General features: G+C 38.6%; 1 protein-coding gene across 1 annotated transcript in view; it reads left to right on the top strand.

The window, feature by feature from the left end:
- The window catches only part of LOC122789941 (glycerophosphoinositol inositolphosphodiesterase GDPD2-like), a 146,288-nt gene that overhangs the window by 605 nt on the left and 129,438 nt on the right, over positions 1–16,245 (top strand). The window contains exons 2-3 of the mRNA XM_044057418.1: positions 3,306–3,454; positions 12,956–13,103. Coding sequence (XP_043913353.1) covers positions 3,306–3,454; positions 12,956–13,103 — 297 coding nt within the window. The remainder of the gene's footprint in view (positions 1–3,305; positions 3,455–12,955; positions 13,104–16,245) is intronic.

Below are 16,245 nucleotides of genomic sequence, written 5' to 3'. Positions count from 1 at the left end.
GGTCAATTTGTTTACATTTCGGTGTATTTTTTCACAACTTATGTTGTACTTTGCAGCTGAGAAATGCTTGCATCACCCCAGATGACACATTAAACCATCTCTTTGACCTAGAAGGATCAAACCCTGAGTACGTCACAGGTAACCTGAGGTCATTTAGCAGTTTGAAGTCTGAAGGAACTGGTAGAGAAAGGTGAGAGTGAGTAGAACACCAATAAATAAGGGCAGTACGATGAGATAGATGAATGAATCATAATTTGAGTCTGTTAGTGACCCTCCAGAGTCCAGGTATAGCCTGGGGACTTTTACTTATATATAACACATGGTTTATAAGGATGGAGTTGGTCAAAAAGATAAAAAGCATTTGTTATGCAGCCGATAGACAATCCAGCTAGTTAGTATTTGAACAAGGATAGTACTCTTTTCCATTACCTTGTGAACTGTCAAAAGAGCTAGTCATTTTGGCAAAGAATACACTAATGACTTGCTGAAAAATTACACATTGCTTTATTCTCTTAAGACAAGGCTGTGTTAGTTTTCAAGAGTTTAATCATGTACCAGAGTATGATATATACAAGATAAAGATTGGTTAGCTAGAATCAACATGAAAGCAAGACATGTTCTAATGGCTGCCTGGACATCTCCGTTTACTCTACAAACTGAAGTGTGGCGGCAAAAAGCCAAATTGAAACGAATGTGGGCTATTTTTTTATGAGACGAGAATTAGAGTATCCTTTATTTTTCCACATTCTCACATTTAATGTATGCTTCTATGATAAATTCTTTAACTGTCTCAGCCTCTGCCTTCCAATGAAGTGCTTGCCCTGTGTGGTTTGTGAAGCTATTAATTTTCTTCTCCAAACCATAATGATCTTTGTTCTAGTGAGTGATGCAAAACTACCTATTTCAGTCTTTACTTACTGATTCAAGGCTGCATATTTCATGTGTTTACGAGTTTGATGCACCTTTATACCCTATGCAAACTTCTCATATGAGTTTACATTGTTTCTACAGGTACTTGTACCATTATTTGTGCGTCTGGGAATTTTGTGTAAGAAGTTACACCTGACGTTTTTCTACATTTTTGAATTAAACAAGGTTTCCTGGTTTTGAATTTCTGTATGGAAGAGATTTTTTTTTTATTTATGTCCACAATAGACTGTGATGATTGTAACAGATGAAGTAAATTTAAGAATTCTGTAGTTTAGGCATGGGTTTTTTTACAATTTCCAAAAGCCTGGGAACTGATTTGTGTTTAATACTGTAACTGTGCACAGAGCTGGCCTTGCCCAGTGGACCCCCCCCCCCATTGTATTCCAGTGGCTTCCTGCAGCACCTCTGAGCTTTTAACTCACCAGCTACCTCCTATTTCATTTAAGTTCTACTCTCTGTCACTACATGCACAAAATATTACCACTTGTCATCAATGTGTTTGGTATGAATTCCATCAGAGGTATAGAATATAATAAGGACCATTTGTTCCACCCATATTTTCCTATTTTGCTTATTAATAGATAATATATTTCTGTTTTTCAGTGTCTTTTTCTTCCTGTATTCATCTGGAAATGTTTTATATATTTTACATGAGTTCTTGAATTTTGATTGCACATTTCCAACAAGGGACATTCTCAACAAGGTTAACCCATACATTAGCAAACTTTTTCGGGAAAATACATCTTGACATTACTCATGAAATGTTCTTCCTCTGTCTTCAGTTTATGCCCCCTACACTTATGTGTCTTCCTCTGAAAGATGTTACCAGTGTGACTTCTGTTAATTCCTCCGTTTTACTTGTCCAGCTCTGTGGTGCCGAGGGATAAAGTCCTTATATGACCCAGATGTCTAACAGGTGACCTTTGACATGGAAATAGCTGCCTCAAGAAGGATGGAGATAATTGCCTGGTGCCAGCTTACCCTTTGCAGGGAGAGAGAACAAAAAAGTCCTACAGCATGATCCTGTAACTTCATACTGTATGCATATGTATTCAAATCATAAGGCAAGCACATTGCATGTGCAGAGATACATATTTGTCCAGACCTTAGCAAAGTAAGCACTATACTGTTTTTCCAGGCCGAAAAGGGGACTGTGATGTCATTGCATCATGGCTACTGCACATTTCCTGCTGCTTGGCCCATGGAATGTGTGGTTTCCACCCTATGCAGAGGTAGCCCTAGTCTGGGAGCATGCCCAAATTGTGGGTCTGGGTATCTTACAATAAGAATGGTTATCTGAGCACTGCTAGGACCAAAATAGCTAGATGAAACATTTCCATGTGATACTCTCTTGCCCCCTTTCTCCTTTATTTCTTGTATCACATTTTCTTAATAACATTTTATCTTTATTTTGATGAAGACTCTGAAAAATTTTGTTGTTCTCATTTCAAAGTCTCACTTTGCCAATATCTGTGCAGGAATAGAAGTCCCACCCCAGCCATGATGAGAACACCAGGTGCATCTCACAAGCAGCATAGCTAGAGAAAAAAGCAGCGTCTTGAATTGTGCTGGTAATGTACCTCTCTCTCTCTCTCTCTCCCTCCATTCAAGAGTACATTTAGCTTGCATTGCTTCCTCATAGCAGCTGACACATGCAGTTACAGCATCTGACATTTGTAATACTGTTCCATTTTTATTGTCATTATCTTATCTCTCATTCTGTACATTTACACTGAATTTTATTATACAGGGCTAACCATAGCTCTCAACCAATCAGGGACAAATTTCAACAGAACACAAGACAAATCCAGAAAAAAAAAAATCAGGGACACTTCAAAATATTAGTATTATTAACTTGGGACATTGACAGAATAAGAGAATGTGACTTAAGATACATTTTTTGAAGTAAAATAAGTCTATAACTCTAATTATTGCCATTATTTATTAAGTGTAGTTCACCACCTTTCCTTCAAAGGTCACCAGTTTTAGGAGGGATTAAGAGGGACACAGGTAAAATTTGAGTCAAAGTCAAGGACATTTAAGAGGTACGGGGCTAACGTCTGCACTTCTCTGCACTGTTCTAACTTGTCACATGCTACCGTTCTTTTCTTGTTCTTGCACACCTCTTTCATGCCAAACAATGAAATCCCGTGAGTTATCCCATTGCAGAGGAATGAACTATAGAGTCTGGGATTACCATCAGTGGTGGTATAATGATTTATTTCTGTTCATTATCCCTTAATTCCTTAAAATAAAAAGTATTAATATTACCCTTCCATTACTAATGGTTCAGTGACATCATAAAATGTTTGTCCTTATGAATGGGTTGTGTGTTTTCCTGTTCTACTGCTAATTGCTGTCTTATCCCTCATTAGGTCCTCTGGCTACATGACGAAGACAGAGAAAAGGTTGTCCAGATGGCTCCAGGATTCCAGCAGATCTTTGGGGGCAAAGACGGACCTGTCTGGGACAAAGCACAGAGAATCAATTTTCCCTATAATAACATCAGTGCTGAAAAGATAGAGTGAGTGACTTAGAATGAATTTTTAGGATAAAATAATAAGTATGAGAAAGTTTTATTTCCAGACAAGTAAATCAGATGTAATGCCTTCAATGAAAAACACAAGAAATTGTCTTAAGTGCTTACAAAAAAAGTCTGAATAGATGACTATATATTCTGTAATGTGCACAGATTAGATGTATCAGTCAAGTATATACAGTGCAGTGTTGGCCTGCATCTGTCAGCATGTCCATAGTTATAGTTATGTAGACTGCTTGAAATTAAATTTTGTTTCCTTTTTTGCAGTAAAAAATAATAAGCAAAACCAGATAAATTTAGAATTGTAGTGGGACAAAGTTTATACTAGAAAAATGGGAAGGTTTTAGTCAATAAGTAGAAAGAAATTGCAGACACTGGACCCATTGCAGTCCCAGTTTGGGTTCATAAAAAGCAGGTCTTGCTTACTCAATGTATTGCCCTCTGCTTTGGTGATCTTTTTAAGAAGGACATGACAGTTCATGCCATCTGCCTAGATCTTGCCAAGGCTTTTGGCACAACACTTTGCTCAGGCATAATGGAGAAGCTTAATGAATTGGGAATAAACCTCTACATCACCCATCATGGTTGCCAGCCAGCTCACAGCTAGGACCGAAGAATTCAAAATCAGTCATCTTTTAGTGGTAGATTCTCCTATCACCAGTGGAAGCCTACAGGGATTGGTGCTGGGACCTCTCCTGTTAGGCTTCTACTGTTCTGAAATAAAGGCAGACACCAAGGGACTCTGTCAGACAAAGTTTGTGGATGACTGCAAGTTAGGAGCAGTCACTAAATCCCCAAAATGGCTCAGCCATTCTGCAGGAAGGCTTGTCCCAAAATAACTAACTGGTGTCAAAGCCATGAACTAAACTTAAATGCCAAAAAGGACATTATTGTATTATTTGGCAAATCAACCAACTCGGAAAATTACCACATTGACAATATGCCCTGAAAAGTTGATGCTGTAGTTCACGATTTGGGAATGTATGTGGGCAGTAACTTAACATTTTGTGTCCACATCAATAAGAAAATCCGTTTTTTAATTTCTCAAAGTCTTTTGGGTTTCTAATGCCATGACTGGAATGGACCCCATCCCTAAGTTAAAGTATGATTAAAGTTCACAAAATTAATATTGTTTCATTCTTTGATGTTGGCCAGAAGTGCTCTTCACTGCACTCACAATATGCCAGTAATGACTCATTCTGCAATCTGTATGGGGTTACATGTATCAGTAACATATCCAAGTACGACTGTAAATTATTTTTTATAAGACCAGTTGCTCCTCCTACTATTGGAGCTGTCTGGGTATACTTCCTCCACAGTACCCTTGTTTCTGCCTGCAAATCCTGGTATTTTATGACTTTGCATCTCTCTCTGTACATAAGACACTGTAGTCACTGGGTATAGCAATTTCAGTGACCAATTCTACTTTTGTCTTATTTTTATGGACTACTGTGACCGGTTTTCTCCCATCTGTTTTTTGAACTGTTGATAATGGGTGATGCATGTGATATAAACATCATCAATAATGGGTGATGCATGTGATATAAACATCATCAATAATGGGCGATGCATGTGATATAAACATCATCAATAATGGATGATGCATGTGATATAAACATCATCAGTAATGGGTGATGCATGTGATATAAACATCATCAATAATGGGCGATGCATGTGATATAAACATCATCAGTAATGGGCGATGCATGTGATATAAACATCATCAATAATGGGCGATGCATGTGATATAAACATCATCAATAATGGATGATGCATGTGATATAAACATCATCAGTAATGGGTGATGCATGTGATATAAACATCATCAATAATGGGCGATGCATGTGATATAAACATCATCAATAATGGGCGATGCATGTGATATAAACATCATCAATAATGGATGATGCATGTGATATAAACATCATCAGTAATGGGTGATGCATGTGATATAAACATCATCAATAATGGGCGATGCATGTGATATAAACATCATCAATAATGGGCGATGCATGTGATATAAACATCATCAATAATGGATGATGCATGTGATATAAACATCATCAGTAATGGATGATGCATGTGATATAAACATCATCAGTAATGGGCGATGCATGTGATATAAACATCATCAATAATGGGCGATGCATGTGATATAAACATCATCAATAATGGGCGATGCATGTGATATAAACATCATCAATAATGGGCGATGCATGTGATATAAACATCATCAATAATGGGCGATGCATGTGATATAAACATCATCAATAATGGGCGATGCATGTGATATAAACATCATCAGTAATGGATGATGCATGTGATATAAACATCAGTAATGGGTGATGCATGTGATATAAACATCATCAATAATGGGTGATGCATGTGATATAAACATCATCAATAATGGGCGATGCATGTGATATAAACATCATCAGTAATGGGTGATGCATGTGATATAAACATCATCAGTAATGGGTGATGCATGTGATATAAACATCATCAGTAATGGGTGATGCATGTGATATAAACATCATCAGTAATGGGTGATGCATGTGATATAAACATCATCAGTAATGGGTGATGCATGTGATATAAACATCATCAGTAATGGGTGATGCATGTGATATAAACATCATCAGTAATGGGTGATGCATGTGATATAAACATCATCAGTAATGGGTGATGCATGTGATATAAATATCATCATTCTCCATAATGCTTTGATTCCAATGCTTCTCAGCTACTCAGTATTATAATGTTTGCACAATTCCCAATGCAACAGTCTTGCCACATTGCTATGCCTCTCATTATACAGTCCTTCTGCCATTAGTATATCATGAACAGCAAGATATGCAACCGTTTCCAATTCTGTTTTACAAAACCTACATTTGTCTGTTTCTCCCACATGTTCAATGGACTTTGTAAATCAATTTGTACGTAATGCACTATCTTGGCCCACCAATATTAACCTTTCATCTTTTGGTTTAAATTCACATGTCCTTAACCATTCCTGCATTCAATCCTGATCAACATGAGGTTGTTACAAGGGTTTTCTATACTTGCAACTATATTTATGCATTTTCCACATTTCTTGCCTTCTCATCTGATCCTTTACCTTATAGTCTTTCTTTTGTTTTTTGGCACATTCATTTGCTACCTGAGTTTTATCTACTTCTGGTTTGATTTTCTTTCCTACTTGACGTTGATGTCTTTCTCCTAGACTAAGCAGGGAAGTCATCTTAGACTTATTTTCCACGTTTTAAAACTTTCACTATGTTTGGGTCTTATGAGGTCAGCAGATATGTATGCAGTCCTACAACTGCAGATCTATACATGTAATCAATTTTGAGGAGATCCATACCTCCTTCAGAATGGGAAATATATAGTCTGGGTATGCACTGATATTTATAATTCATTTCAGGAGCATGAAGCATCCTTGTTTTCCTGTCCAACCTAGCCAACACCTTTTGGGGCCAGTCAGTCACTCCAAAAGTGTAAGTTAGGACAGGAATAGCAAATGGGTTTATAGCTTGGACTTTGTTCCTAGATGTCAATGCTGTTTTCAGTATTAATTTGTCTTCTAAAATATTCCTAAGTTTTATTCACATTTGTTCATGTTTTATTGTTGATCCTTCGTCAGTTCCCAATTATTTATACACACTCTCTTGCTCAAGTTCTTTTATATCACATTCTTGTTCTAAACTGATGTTTTCTTGGTGCTGCAGCTTTCCTGCTTTAAAGGTTGCTTTTTCACATTTATCAAGACCAAATGACATTCTTATATCATCTGAAAAATTTTGACCACTTGCAGTTGTGCTTTCAGTTCCTCATCTGATGAACTAAACAGTTTTAAATCATCTACAAAAAGAAGATGAGAAGTCTTTCCACTTTGTTGTTTTCTGGGAGCCAAGTTGTAGCTATGACTTAATCTGTTAAGTAGACAACTTAATGGGTTAAGGGCAAGACAGAATAGCAGCGGTGACAGAGAGTCGCATTGGAATATCCCTCTCTGAATTTTTATCCTTGGAATAATAATTTGTCCTTTATCATGGCTTAACTGCAAAGTGGTTTGCCACTGTTTCATGGTTGCTGTAATGTAATCAGTCAGTGTAGGGTGTATCTTATACATTTTTATGCAGTCTTTTGTCCATGAATGTGGGACTGTGAAATGCTTTTTTCTAGTCTAGCCATGTCATAGATTCTTCCCCTTTTTACAGTTCTCCATTGTGAGTTTATTTAACAACAAAAGATTCTTTGTTCCATATGACTTTCCTTTATTACCCTTTTGTTCTATTGCCATGGTGGAGTTTCTTCTAAATGACTATAAACTCTGTCAGCATCAATTCCAGTGTATAGTTTATACATCTTTGGAAGACAAATTATTGGTCTGTAGTTTTTAGGTTCACTCTTAAGTAAGAGTATTGTTTTTCTTGTTGTTAACCAGGCTGGTCTCTGTTTGGGGAGCACATATAGTTATTAGTTATGGCTAAATCTTCATGTAAAGATGTTAATACTTTTAGCCAGAAGATGGGTACTGCATCTGGGCCTGGGGTTTTCCCAGGGGTTTTCCAATTAGCTTTTTTAACTTTGTTTCAATCTCTCTGGCCATTACTTCATCCCATTTCATATCCTGCCACATTTGAACTTCTTGTTTATTTATTTATTTTTTTTACATCTTCTGTCCATTTAGCATCTTTATGTTCCACAAGATCTTCATAGATATCTCTCCAAAATGTATCTATTTCTTCTTTTATTGGTGGTGTTTCAATTCCTTTTGCCTTGTTTCCCAATTCTCTCTAAAACTTTTTTTGGATTATCAATAAATTGCTTATTTTGTACGTTTCCTTTATATTTATATACATATCTTCTGAGTTTTTCAGCCTGTGCTGATATTTTTAATATTTTTTTATATAAAATTAGCAGGGGACATTGGGGACTTACCCACAATCTACAAAAACTGAAATGTTGCATGCTTTGGGAAGTAACCTTGGAACATGCGCAGAAAAATTTAGATTTTTTTTTGTGACTCAATAATACTTTGTCAATGTTAAGCATGTTTGTTTAAGACCAATCAATCCTCCCACTAAATTTGTATGTTTTTAATTCTTGGTTGTTCTGGGCTTTGTTTTGATAAGGAGCCATTTCCAAGAATGTGGCTATTTGCTAGCACAGACGTAAATATGATTCTGTGTGGTGTATGTAATTCTTTCTTTCTGTCTATCTTCGTCATCTCTCCCTCGTTCATTTTATTTATTTTTGATTTAGCTTTTCACTGAGTAGACCAATCCTTGTTACTGCTAGGATTTATCTTTTATTCCACTCTGTCTGGACCTGAAGATCCTAAGATTACTTCTGTTGTCAATTACTTTTTAACTGCTGTGTTCCATTTTAGCTTTATTCCTGAGTGCATTTTTTAGAGTGCCTGAACTGATATTTATGCCAGACAGTTTGAATTTTATACAGTATTGTTTTTGTCTTTTTTCTATAAACCTTATTTCATTTGTTCTACATTTTTAAAATGTTGATTCTTTATCTTTTCTTAGTTATTAACACTGCCTTTTGCTCTTGCTTATATGACTTGTGCAATTTTTATTTATTAGCATTTTATCTTGTACCTGTTTATCTGACATCTATGTATTTTTTATATCTGGTTTTGCATTATGATTTCACATATTTCTACAGTATGAATTTCTTATGGCAAGGATGACTTTGTGATATTCTGGATCTTTGTTACATCTGCCTACCTAAGTTCTGGTTTCTGACAGGAATAACTCGCAGCAAATAAGCTTGTGAAACTGGAATTAACTCAGAGAGAGAGGAACTCCTAGTACTTTCAAGAAATGTGATAGTCCACATTCAGAGCATTCAATGTAGACGTTGGGGTAGGTTTTCTGGAAAGTTCTAAGTGCAGTCCCTTGGTAGGTATAGAGGCCTGTTTTCCCTGCCCTGGAATAAAACAGCATGTTGCAGTTTGTGCACCCATTTTCTGTAGTGTGCCCAGGGTTCTTGTTTGTAGGACCTATCCTGCAGTCCCTGTATATGGCCTATATAAGAAAGCAAGGTCAATGCACAACGCACCTAGGACTGCCTCACACTGTTGCATGATGTTGGCCTTGCATTTTAATGGAGGCATTGGTTAGATAAGAACTTTAGCTCCATGCTAGCAGTAGCTGTGCCTTGAGCCATGACTATTATTCAGTGCCCTAGAGGGCATAAGATTAGGGGAGGGTTAGTTGCTTGTTTTATGACTGAATTTCAAGTGAAATTCAAGATGAAAGTAAAAGTATTAGTACCTTTGAATATGTCATGGGTAGAGGAATAAACTCTATCCAGTTCTGTAAGAACATTCCTTCAAATGTTCCCTGACTTTCTAAGTGACCGTCAGCTGTGCTACCATAACCTTGTTGGCTGCTGGTAATTTTGACATTTAGGTGAGTGGCTGAATAACCCTGACTAAAAAATTCCTTTGTTATTATGAAGGACTTTGAGTCTATTCAGATGTTTACCTCTGAAAGCCATCATTTTTGACACTCGTGAGTTGATATTCTTACTGGATTTGGCAACCAATGACTGGGTGATGGAATTGGTCTCCTTATCCAACCACACCCTGATCTATTTTGCTGTGGTACCACCCTTATTAGTTCTTGTCATGAAATGGAGTGCTGTAACTTCAGGCAAGCTTCACCTTCTTTGTTTTCATTGGCACTTTGTCATATGTTCCTTTGGAGAATGATGCCATGTGTTCTGATGGGTTAAATACTGTTCTGGACTCATTGGCTCCGTATTATGTACTTCCTGTCCCAGTCATGGTACAAGAAGCATAGCTTGATTTTGAATTTTTTTTTTCCTGAGATGGGAGGAATGTAACATCAGTGGAGGTGTCGTCTTTTCAGAAACAGGTTTGAACTGGATGAGCATTTTGTTCATTAGGATGCAGGGAGAAGGAGCCATCAGGTGAGGCTATACTGGGACGTTACGGAAAAGAACGGCTATGTGCTTGAGGACAAACATTCCTGAGATACAGGCCGTAATGCAGGCTTTCCTTTTTGTTCTGCAAAGTAGCAAATTTAGATTTTGCATTCACAACAGAAAAATCCATTTTCTTGACAGACATGAAGATTTTGTTTTTACAGTTATCTTTTTGTTGAAGTGTCCAGAGCATACTAATTTGCAAAGTCCCAATATCAGAAGATAGTTTTTATTTTGGTGAAGACAGACGATCACAGCCCTGCTGAGCAGTTCACTTCAAACTGAGCAGCATAACTGTTGCCACAGTATGCAGTAACTGTGAGCATACCTCTCAACTGTCCCTGATTTTGACTGAAATTTTAGCTCTGCCCTCTTAATCCTAAAACTGGTGACTTTTGGAGAAAAGGTGGTGAATTACACTTAAATAATGATAGTAATTGCAGATAAGGCTCCTTTTATTTCAGAAAATGTATATTAATTCATATTCTCATATTTTGTGAGTGTCTCAAGTTAGTAGTACTAATATTTTAAAAGTATCCCTGATCATTTCTGGATTTGTGCCTGATTCTGTTGATATTTGTCCTTGCTCCACTGAATGCTGCTATGACTATGAAAATTGTCATTTTTAGACTCAGAACCAATGGTTTCTTTGCAGACCAAAAGGTGATAATGCATTTGCCCTGTAAGACACCCTCCAAACCACACAAACATTTGTGATATTTAATTACAAGAATGATGGACATCAAACAAAAATGTGAGCAGTTTTTGACATGAATGTTGAATAATGGTTACAGCTATGAGTCTGCATTTATATTTACTAGTAAAGTTTTCACTCCACAACCCAGCTCATAGCCTTATCTGTATCTCATGAGTATAATGTATTTTCATTGTCTAGATGTAGGGAAGCATCCTGCTTTACATCTCCACAAGTGACTGCTGTTCCTTGCTCACGCTCACCTGGGCACCATATAATAGTTTTCATAATGTGTTTGAAAATTAAGTGCCTTTATTTCCAGTTTTTCAATATCTCACTTGTCTTCATTTTATTGACTAACCATGTTTTACCAACCATTGCTGCGCTACAATTCTATGTGAATAACTTCATCTTCTTTTTTCAGCTTTTTCCCGGTTAGGGGTCGCCACAGCGGATCATCTGTCCGCTCATGATTGGAAGTGGAGTTTTATGGTGTTGAGTTGCCAGCCCGGCGCCCAACCTTCTACAGAAGGTGTACACACACACACACACACACACACACACACACACACACACACACACACACACACACACACACACATACACACACACACACACACTCTCTCACACCTAGGGCCAATTTAGAGTGTCCAATCCACCTACTGCATGTCTTTGGGATGTGGGAGGAAACCTGAGCACCCGGAGGAAACCCACGCGACCACAGGGAGGACATGCAGACTCCGCACAGAAGACACCTCAGCCGAGAATTGAACTGGAGAACCTCTTGCTGTGAGGTGGCAATGCTAACCGCTGCACCACCATGGCCGCCCTAATTCTATGTGAATAACTACAGCTGACAACCAAATCTTTTATTTGATCTATGTGTAGTCTGTAGAAGGAAAAATGCTTGATGAAACCAGATCTGTGGTGTAGAGGCATAAATCTCTAATTACGGCCTTGGTGACCTGAGCATTGAAGGACCTGTCCTGGGAAGATGGAAGTCGGTGACTCATCCTGAGGCAAGGAAGACAGCCCCACTTGGCAACACGACTGGCAACTGGAAGCTAGTTATACAACACGAAGCATGAAGGCCAGGGTGAGCCCTCACCAGTTAGTGTGCATTCTGTAGTACCAGGATAAATGCATATGCATAATCCTGCATGGATCATAGCCCTAACACTGTGTGAATAATACTCATTCAAGGATGAAAGTGTTTTAGGGCAAGCAGAAATTAACATGGATACTTGAATAATGATCCCTTAGGAGGAGACATACCTCTCAACTGTCCAGATTTTTGCCCCTTATTTTTAGTCTGTTCCTCACAAAATTTCTGTTTTTTTTTCTGGAAAATCATTGAGGATTAGTATCACTAAATAACAAATATTTGAGTTTCAGTCATCGTATCCTTCAGAAAATGCATACTAATGCAAAACCTTTTGGGATATTAACTTTCTAAGTTTATAAGAGCAATCTTTAAAAAAAATCTGTCCCTGTTTTTGGGCCTTTTAACCCTCCCCCTTTTATTTTTGGTTTTGTCCAGATTTCTTGTGCTTACAGGTTGAGAGGTGCAGGTGGAAAGCTGATGGCCATCAGGCAATATGGAAAAAAGAACCAGAATAAGAAGAAATGTCTTAATGTTTTCTAAGAAAGTTTTAAGTCTTGTCACCAAACTTAGCGTGTAATGTGTAGTAGAGGTGAAAGCATGTTTCTAAAAGAAGTAATGTAATTTTACTGGACTTGTACTTTTATGCACCTTTACTGTACCAGAGTCCCTTTTTAAATGTGTTTTAAAATGCCTTGTTTTGTCCCCATCCTTTCAGAGACTATCTCCAGAAGAAGGTTTTAGTGAACCTCTTTGTCATTGACAAGCCATGGCTGTTTTCTATCTTCTGGTGTGCAAATGTCAGCTCAGTCACTACAAATGCTTGTCACATCTTCAGTGAAATGAAAGTTCCTGTCTGGCATCTGGTGAGTTGAATTCATTGTATACTCCTGTAGCTTTAAAAGGTTCTTTCATGTAATAACGCATCATATGTGTCCCCATGAAGCAATTTTTGTTTCAGCTCCATTAGGGTTGTCAGATAAGAGTATTTCTTTGTACATTATATCAGCAACATATCACCAGATTACTATATGGTTAGTGGTAGGTGCAGTTATTGTTAGAAGCATCAAACTGTGAAGTGATGTCACTGCTGAAAATTTGTTGTCTGAAAAGAAAGCCTGAATAAACAGTATTTTGAAGTTAAATAAGTTAACTACTGAAATATCTGTAACGGTGCATTTCACAGAATATAAAAAATGGAGGCAACAGAAGCTGAGTAAACTGCAGCCGATGTATTTTACTTATGATATTAAAATTAGAGTTGTGACACTCTTAAGATAATCCTTAAGTGAAAGTGTACTTGTTAGCTATAACTTGTAAATACAACTCTTCCAGAAAAGCATTGCATTCCAAAGTATAGCTACACAGGTTCTATCCAGTATTTGTCTGCCTGGGATGACATGATTGACAGTCCACGATGCTTTGCCAGAGATGGCCTGCACCTGTCGCCTCTAGGATTCCGGATACTGGCTAAGACTCTTGCAACCCCTATAGTGCCTTTTTAGGCAAGGTTCATATGGCAAATTCACCACCGTAACAGGTACAAGCAAGCAAAATCTGAGGGTAATGCTACTCAATGCTAGAAGTCTAAACCTCAAAATGCACTCACTTGAGACACACCTTAAAATGGAGAACATTGACATATGTGCAGTGACAGAGACCTGGTTCAAAGCTCCAGAGAGCACCCCTGCATTACCAGGCTTCAATTCATACCACACCTTTTGGCCACCTAACCCAGAAAGAAGCACTAAAGGTGGAGGCGTGTCCATATTCATTAAGGATATCCATACCTCCAGGCTAGTTGCACAGCATAATGCATCCGAGATTATCCAAGTGCAACTAACTCTGGGCAAGACCGCAATTCAAATTGTAGCTTGCTACAGACCCCCCACCATGCCCCAGGATTCACACTCCTCATTTCTTGATACACTGGAAAGTATTAGGGTACAACCCAACACCCTAATAATGGGCGATTTCAATTACCCCACCATTAACTGGGAAAACTACTCATGTACCAACTCTTGCTCAACGTTTTCTAGAATTCATAAATTCCAACGCCTTGGATCAACTTATTCACACCCCCACCAGGGGCAGCAATATCCTAGACCTGGTCATTACCAACATGGGAAACTGGTGTTCCACACCAGAGGTCAATTCCTCGTTGGTCAGATCCGACCACAAGCTAATCAGCCTAGACATCCACATCCAACCCCCCCCGTCCCAATTAGGGAAACCATCATAAAAAACTTCTCAAAAGCCAACTTTACACTTCCTAAGACAGAAGTGGCAAACTTCATGACACCCATGCAGATGGACAATAGAGGTATGACTGCCGAATCCTACACAAATGCACTTTATAAGCACTTACACGAGTGTATGGATCATGCTATCCCTAATAGAACCAAGATGTTATCCCCCCAAAAAAAGGAAGCCAATCTGGTGGACCTCTGCCATAAACAAACTCTACAACAGGAGAAAGAAACTCTTGCAAAAAAGAGTAAAATCCCATGACTGGAGGAACTTCCTGGTCAACCTCAGTAAGAAGCTGAGATCTCTCATAAAATCCTCCAAAGCTAGTTATGAAAACAAAATTGCCACTGACTCTAAAGACAGCCACAAAGCATTTTATAGCTATGTCAAGAATCCAAATGGGAACAATCAGATATGCTCTGAGTTACAGCATAATGGCACTAAATATACAGAACCAACTGATATTGCCAACATCCTAGCAGGTAGGTTTAGTGCTAACTTTACCCCCCTCTCACCCCCTAGAGGACCCATCTCTATACCTGAAGAATGCAAAGTTCCTATAATCACGGCTGCACAGGTAAAAAACACACTCTCCAAAGCCAAGAACACAGCATCCATGGGACCTGACAATATCCCAGGCTGCGTTCTACACGAACTACAGAATGAACTGGCACCCTACCTAAGTACTATGTTCAATCATAGCCTCACCTCAGGCTTTGTACCCACTGAATGGCGCACCGTGACAGTTATCCCACTCCACAAAGGGGGAGCCACAAAGGACCCCGGGAACTACCGCCCCATTAGCCTGATGAGCCTGGTCTGCAAGGCCATGGAACGTATCATCATGAAACTCATAAACAAAGACATTGATAATCTCCAAACTCTGGACCCTACTCAGTTTGGATTTGTAAAAGGCAGATCATGTCTCCTAAACCTGATTGACTTCTTTGAAGCAGTCACCAAAGCCATAGATGAGGGTAAAATGGTTCACACAGCTTATCTAGATCTCGCCAAGGCTTTCGACACCATCCCCCACTCTGGAACTATAGATAAGCTCACTAAACTAGGTATAAATACCTATGTCACAAGATGGGTTGCCAACTGGCTCATGGACAGAACCCACACTGTGAAAGTAGCAGATTACAAATCTGACATCAGACCAGTGACAAGTGGAGTACCACAGGGTTCAGTCCTGGGTCCTCTCCTGTTTGGTATCTACTTCTCTGAAGTGCAGGTCAACACAAGAAGGTCTTTGGCTAACAAAGTTTGCAGATGATTGCAAACTAGGAGCCATAATCGAAACTCCTAACGATGTGGACAGACTACAAAAGGGCCTCAATGAGACAGATACCTGGTGTCAAAGCCATGGCCTGAAGCTCAATGCCAAAAAGTGTATCGTCATCCCCTTTGGTAAAAACTCTGTACCCATGAACTACCACATAGCTGGTAGTCTACTTAATGCCGAAAATATGATGAGACCTTGGGACACAGGTGGACAGTAGTCTCTCCTTTGATAATCACATCGCCACAGTGGTCAGGAAGTCCTTCTACATGGCTCATCTCATCACAAAAGGTTTCTCATCCAGAAAAAAAGAGGTCATTGTTCCCCTCTACTCATCACTCATTAGACCCATTATAGAGTACAATGCCCCTTTTGGTATGTACCTCACAAGACATCTAAAACAACTGGAAATACCACAGAAATACCTCACAAAGAGGATTACTGGCCTCAAACATATGCCCTACGCAGACAGTCTC

Source organism: Protopterus annectens, chromosome 15.part0 (genome assembly GCF_019279795.1).
Source record: "Protopterus annectens isolate FY-2018-M chromosome 15.part0, PAN1.0, whole genome shotgun sequence".
Taxonomy (NCBI): domain Eukaryota; kingdom Metazoa; phylum Chordata; order Ceratodontiformes; family Protopteridae; genus Protopterus; species Protopterus annectens.
Note: the sequence above shows the minus strand (reverse complement) of the source record. Positions and strands in the feature narration are given on the sequence as shown.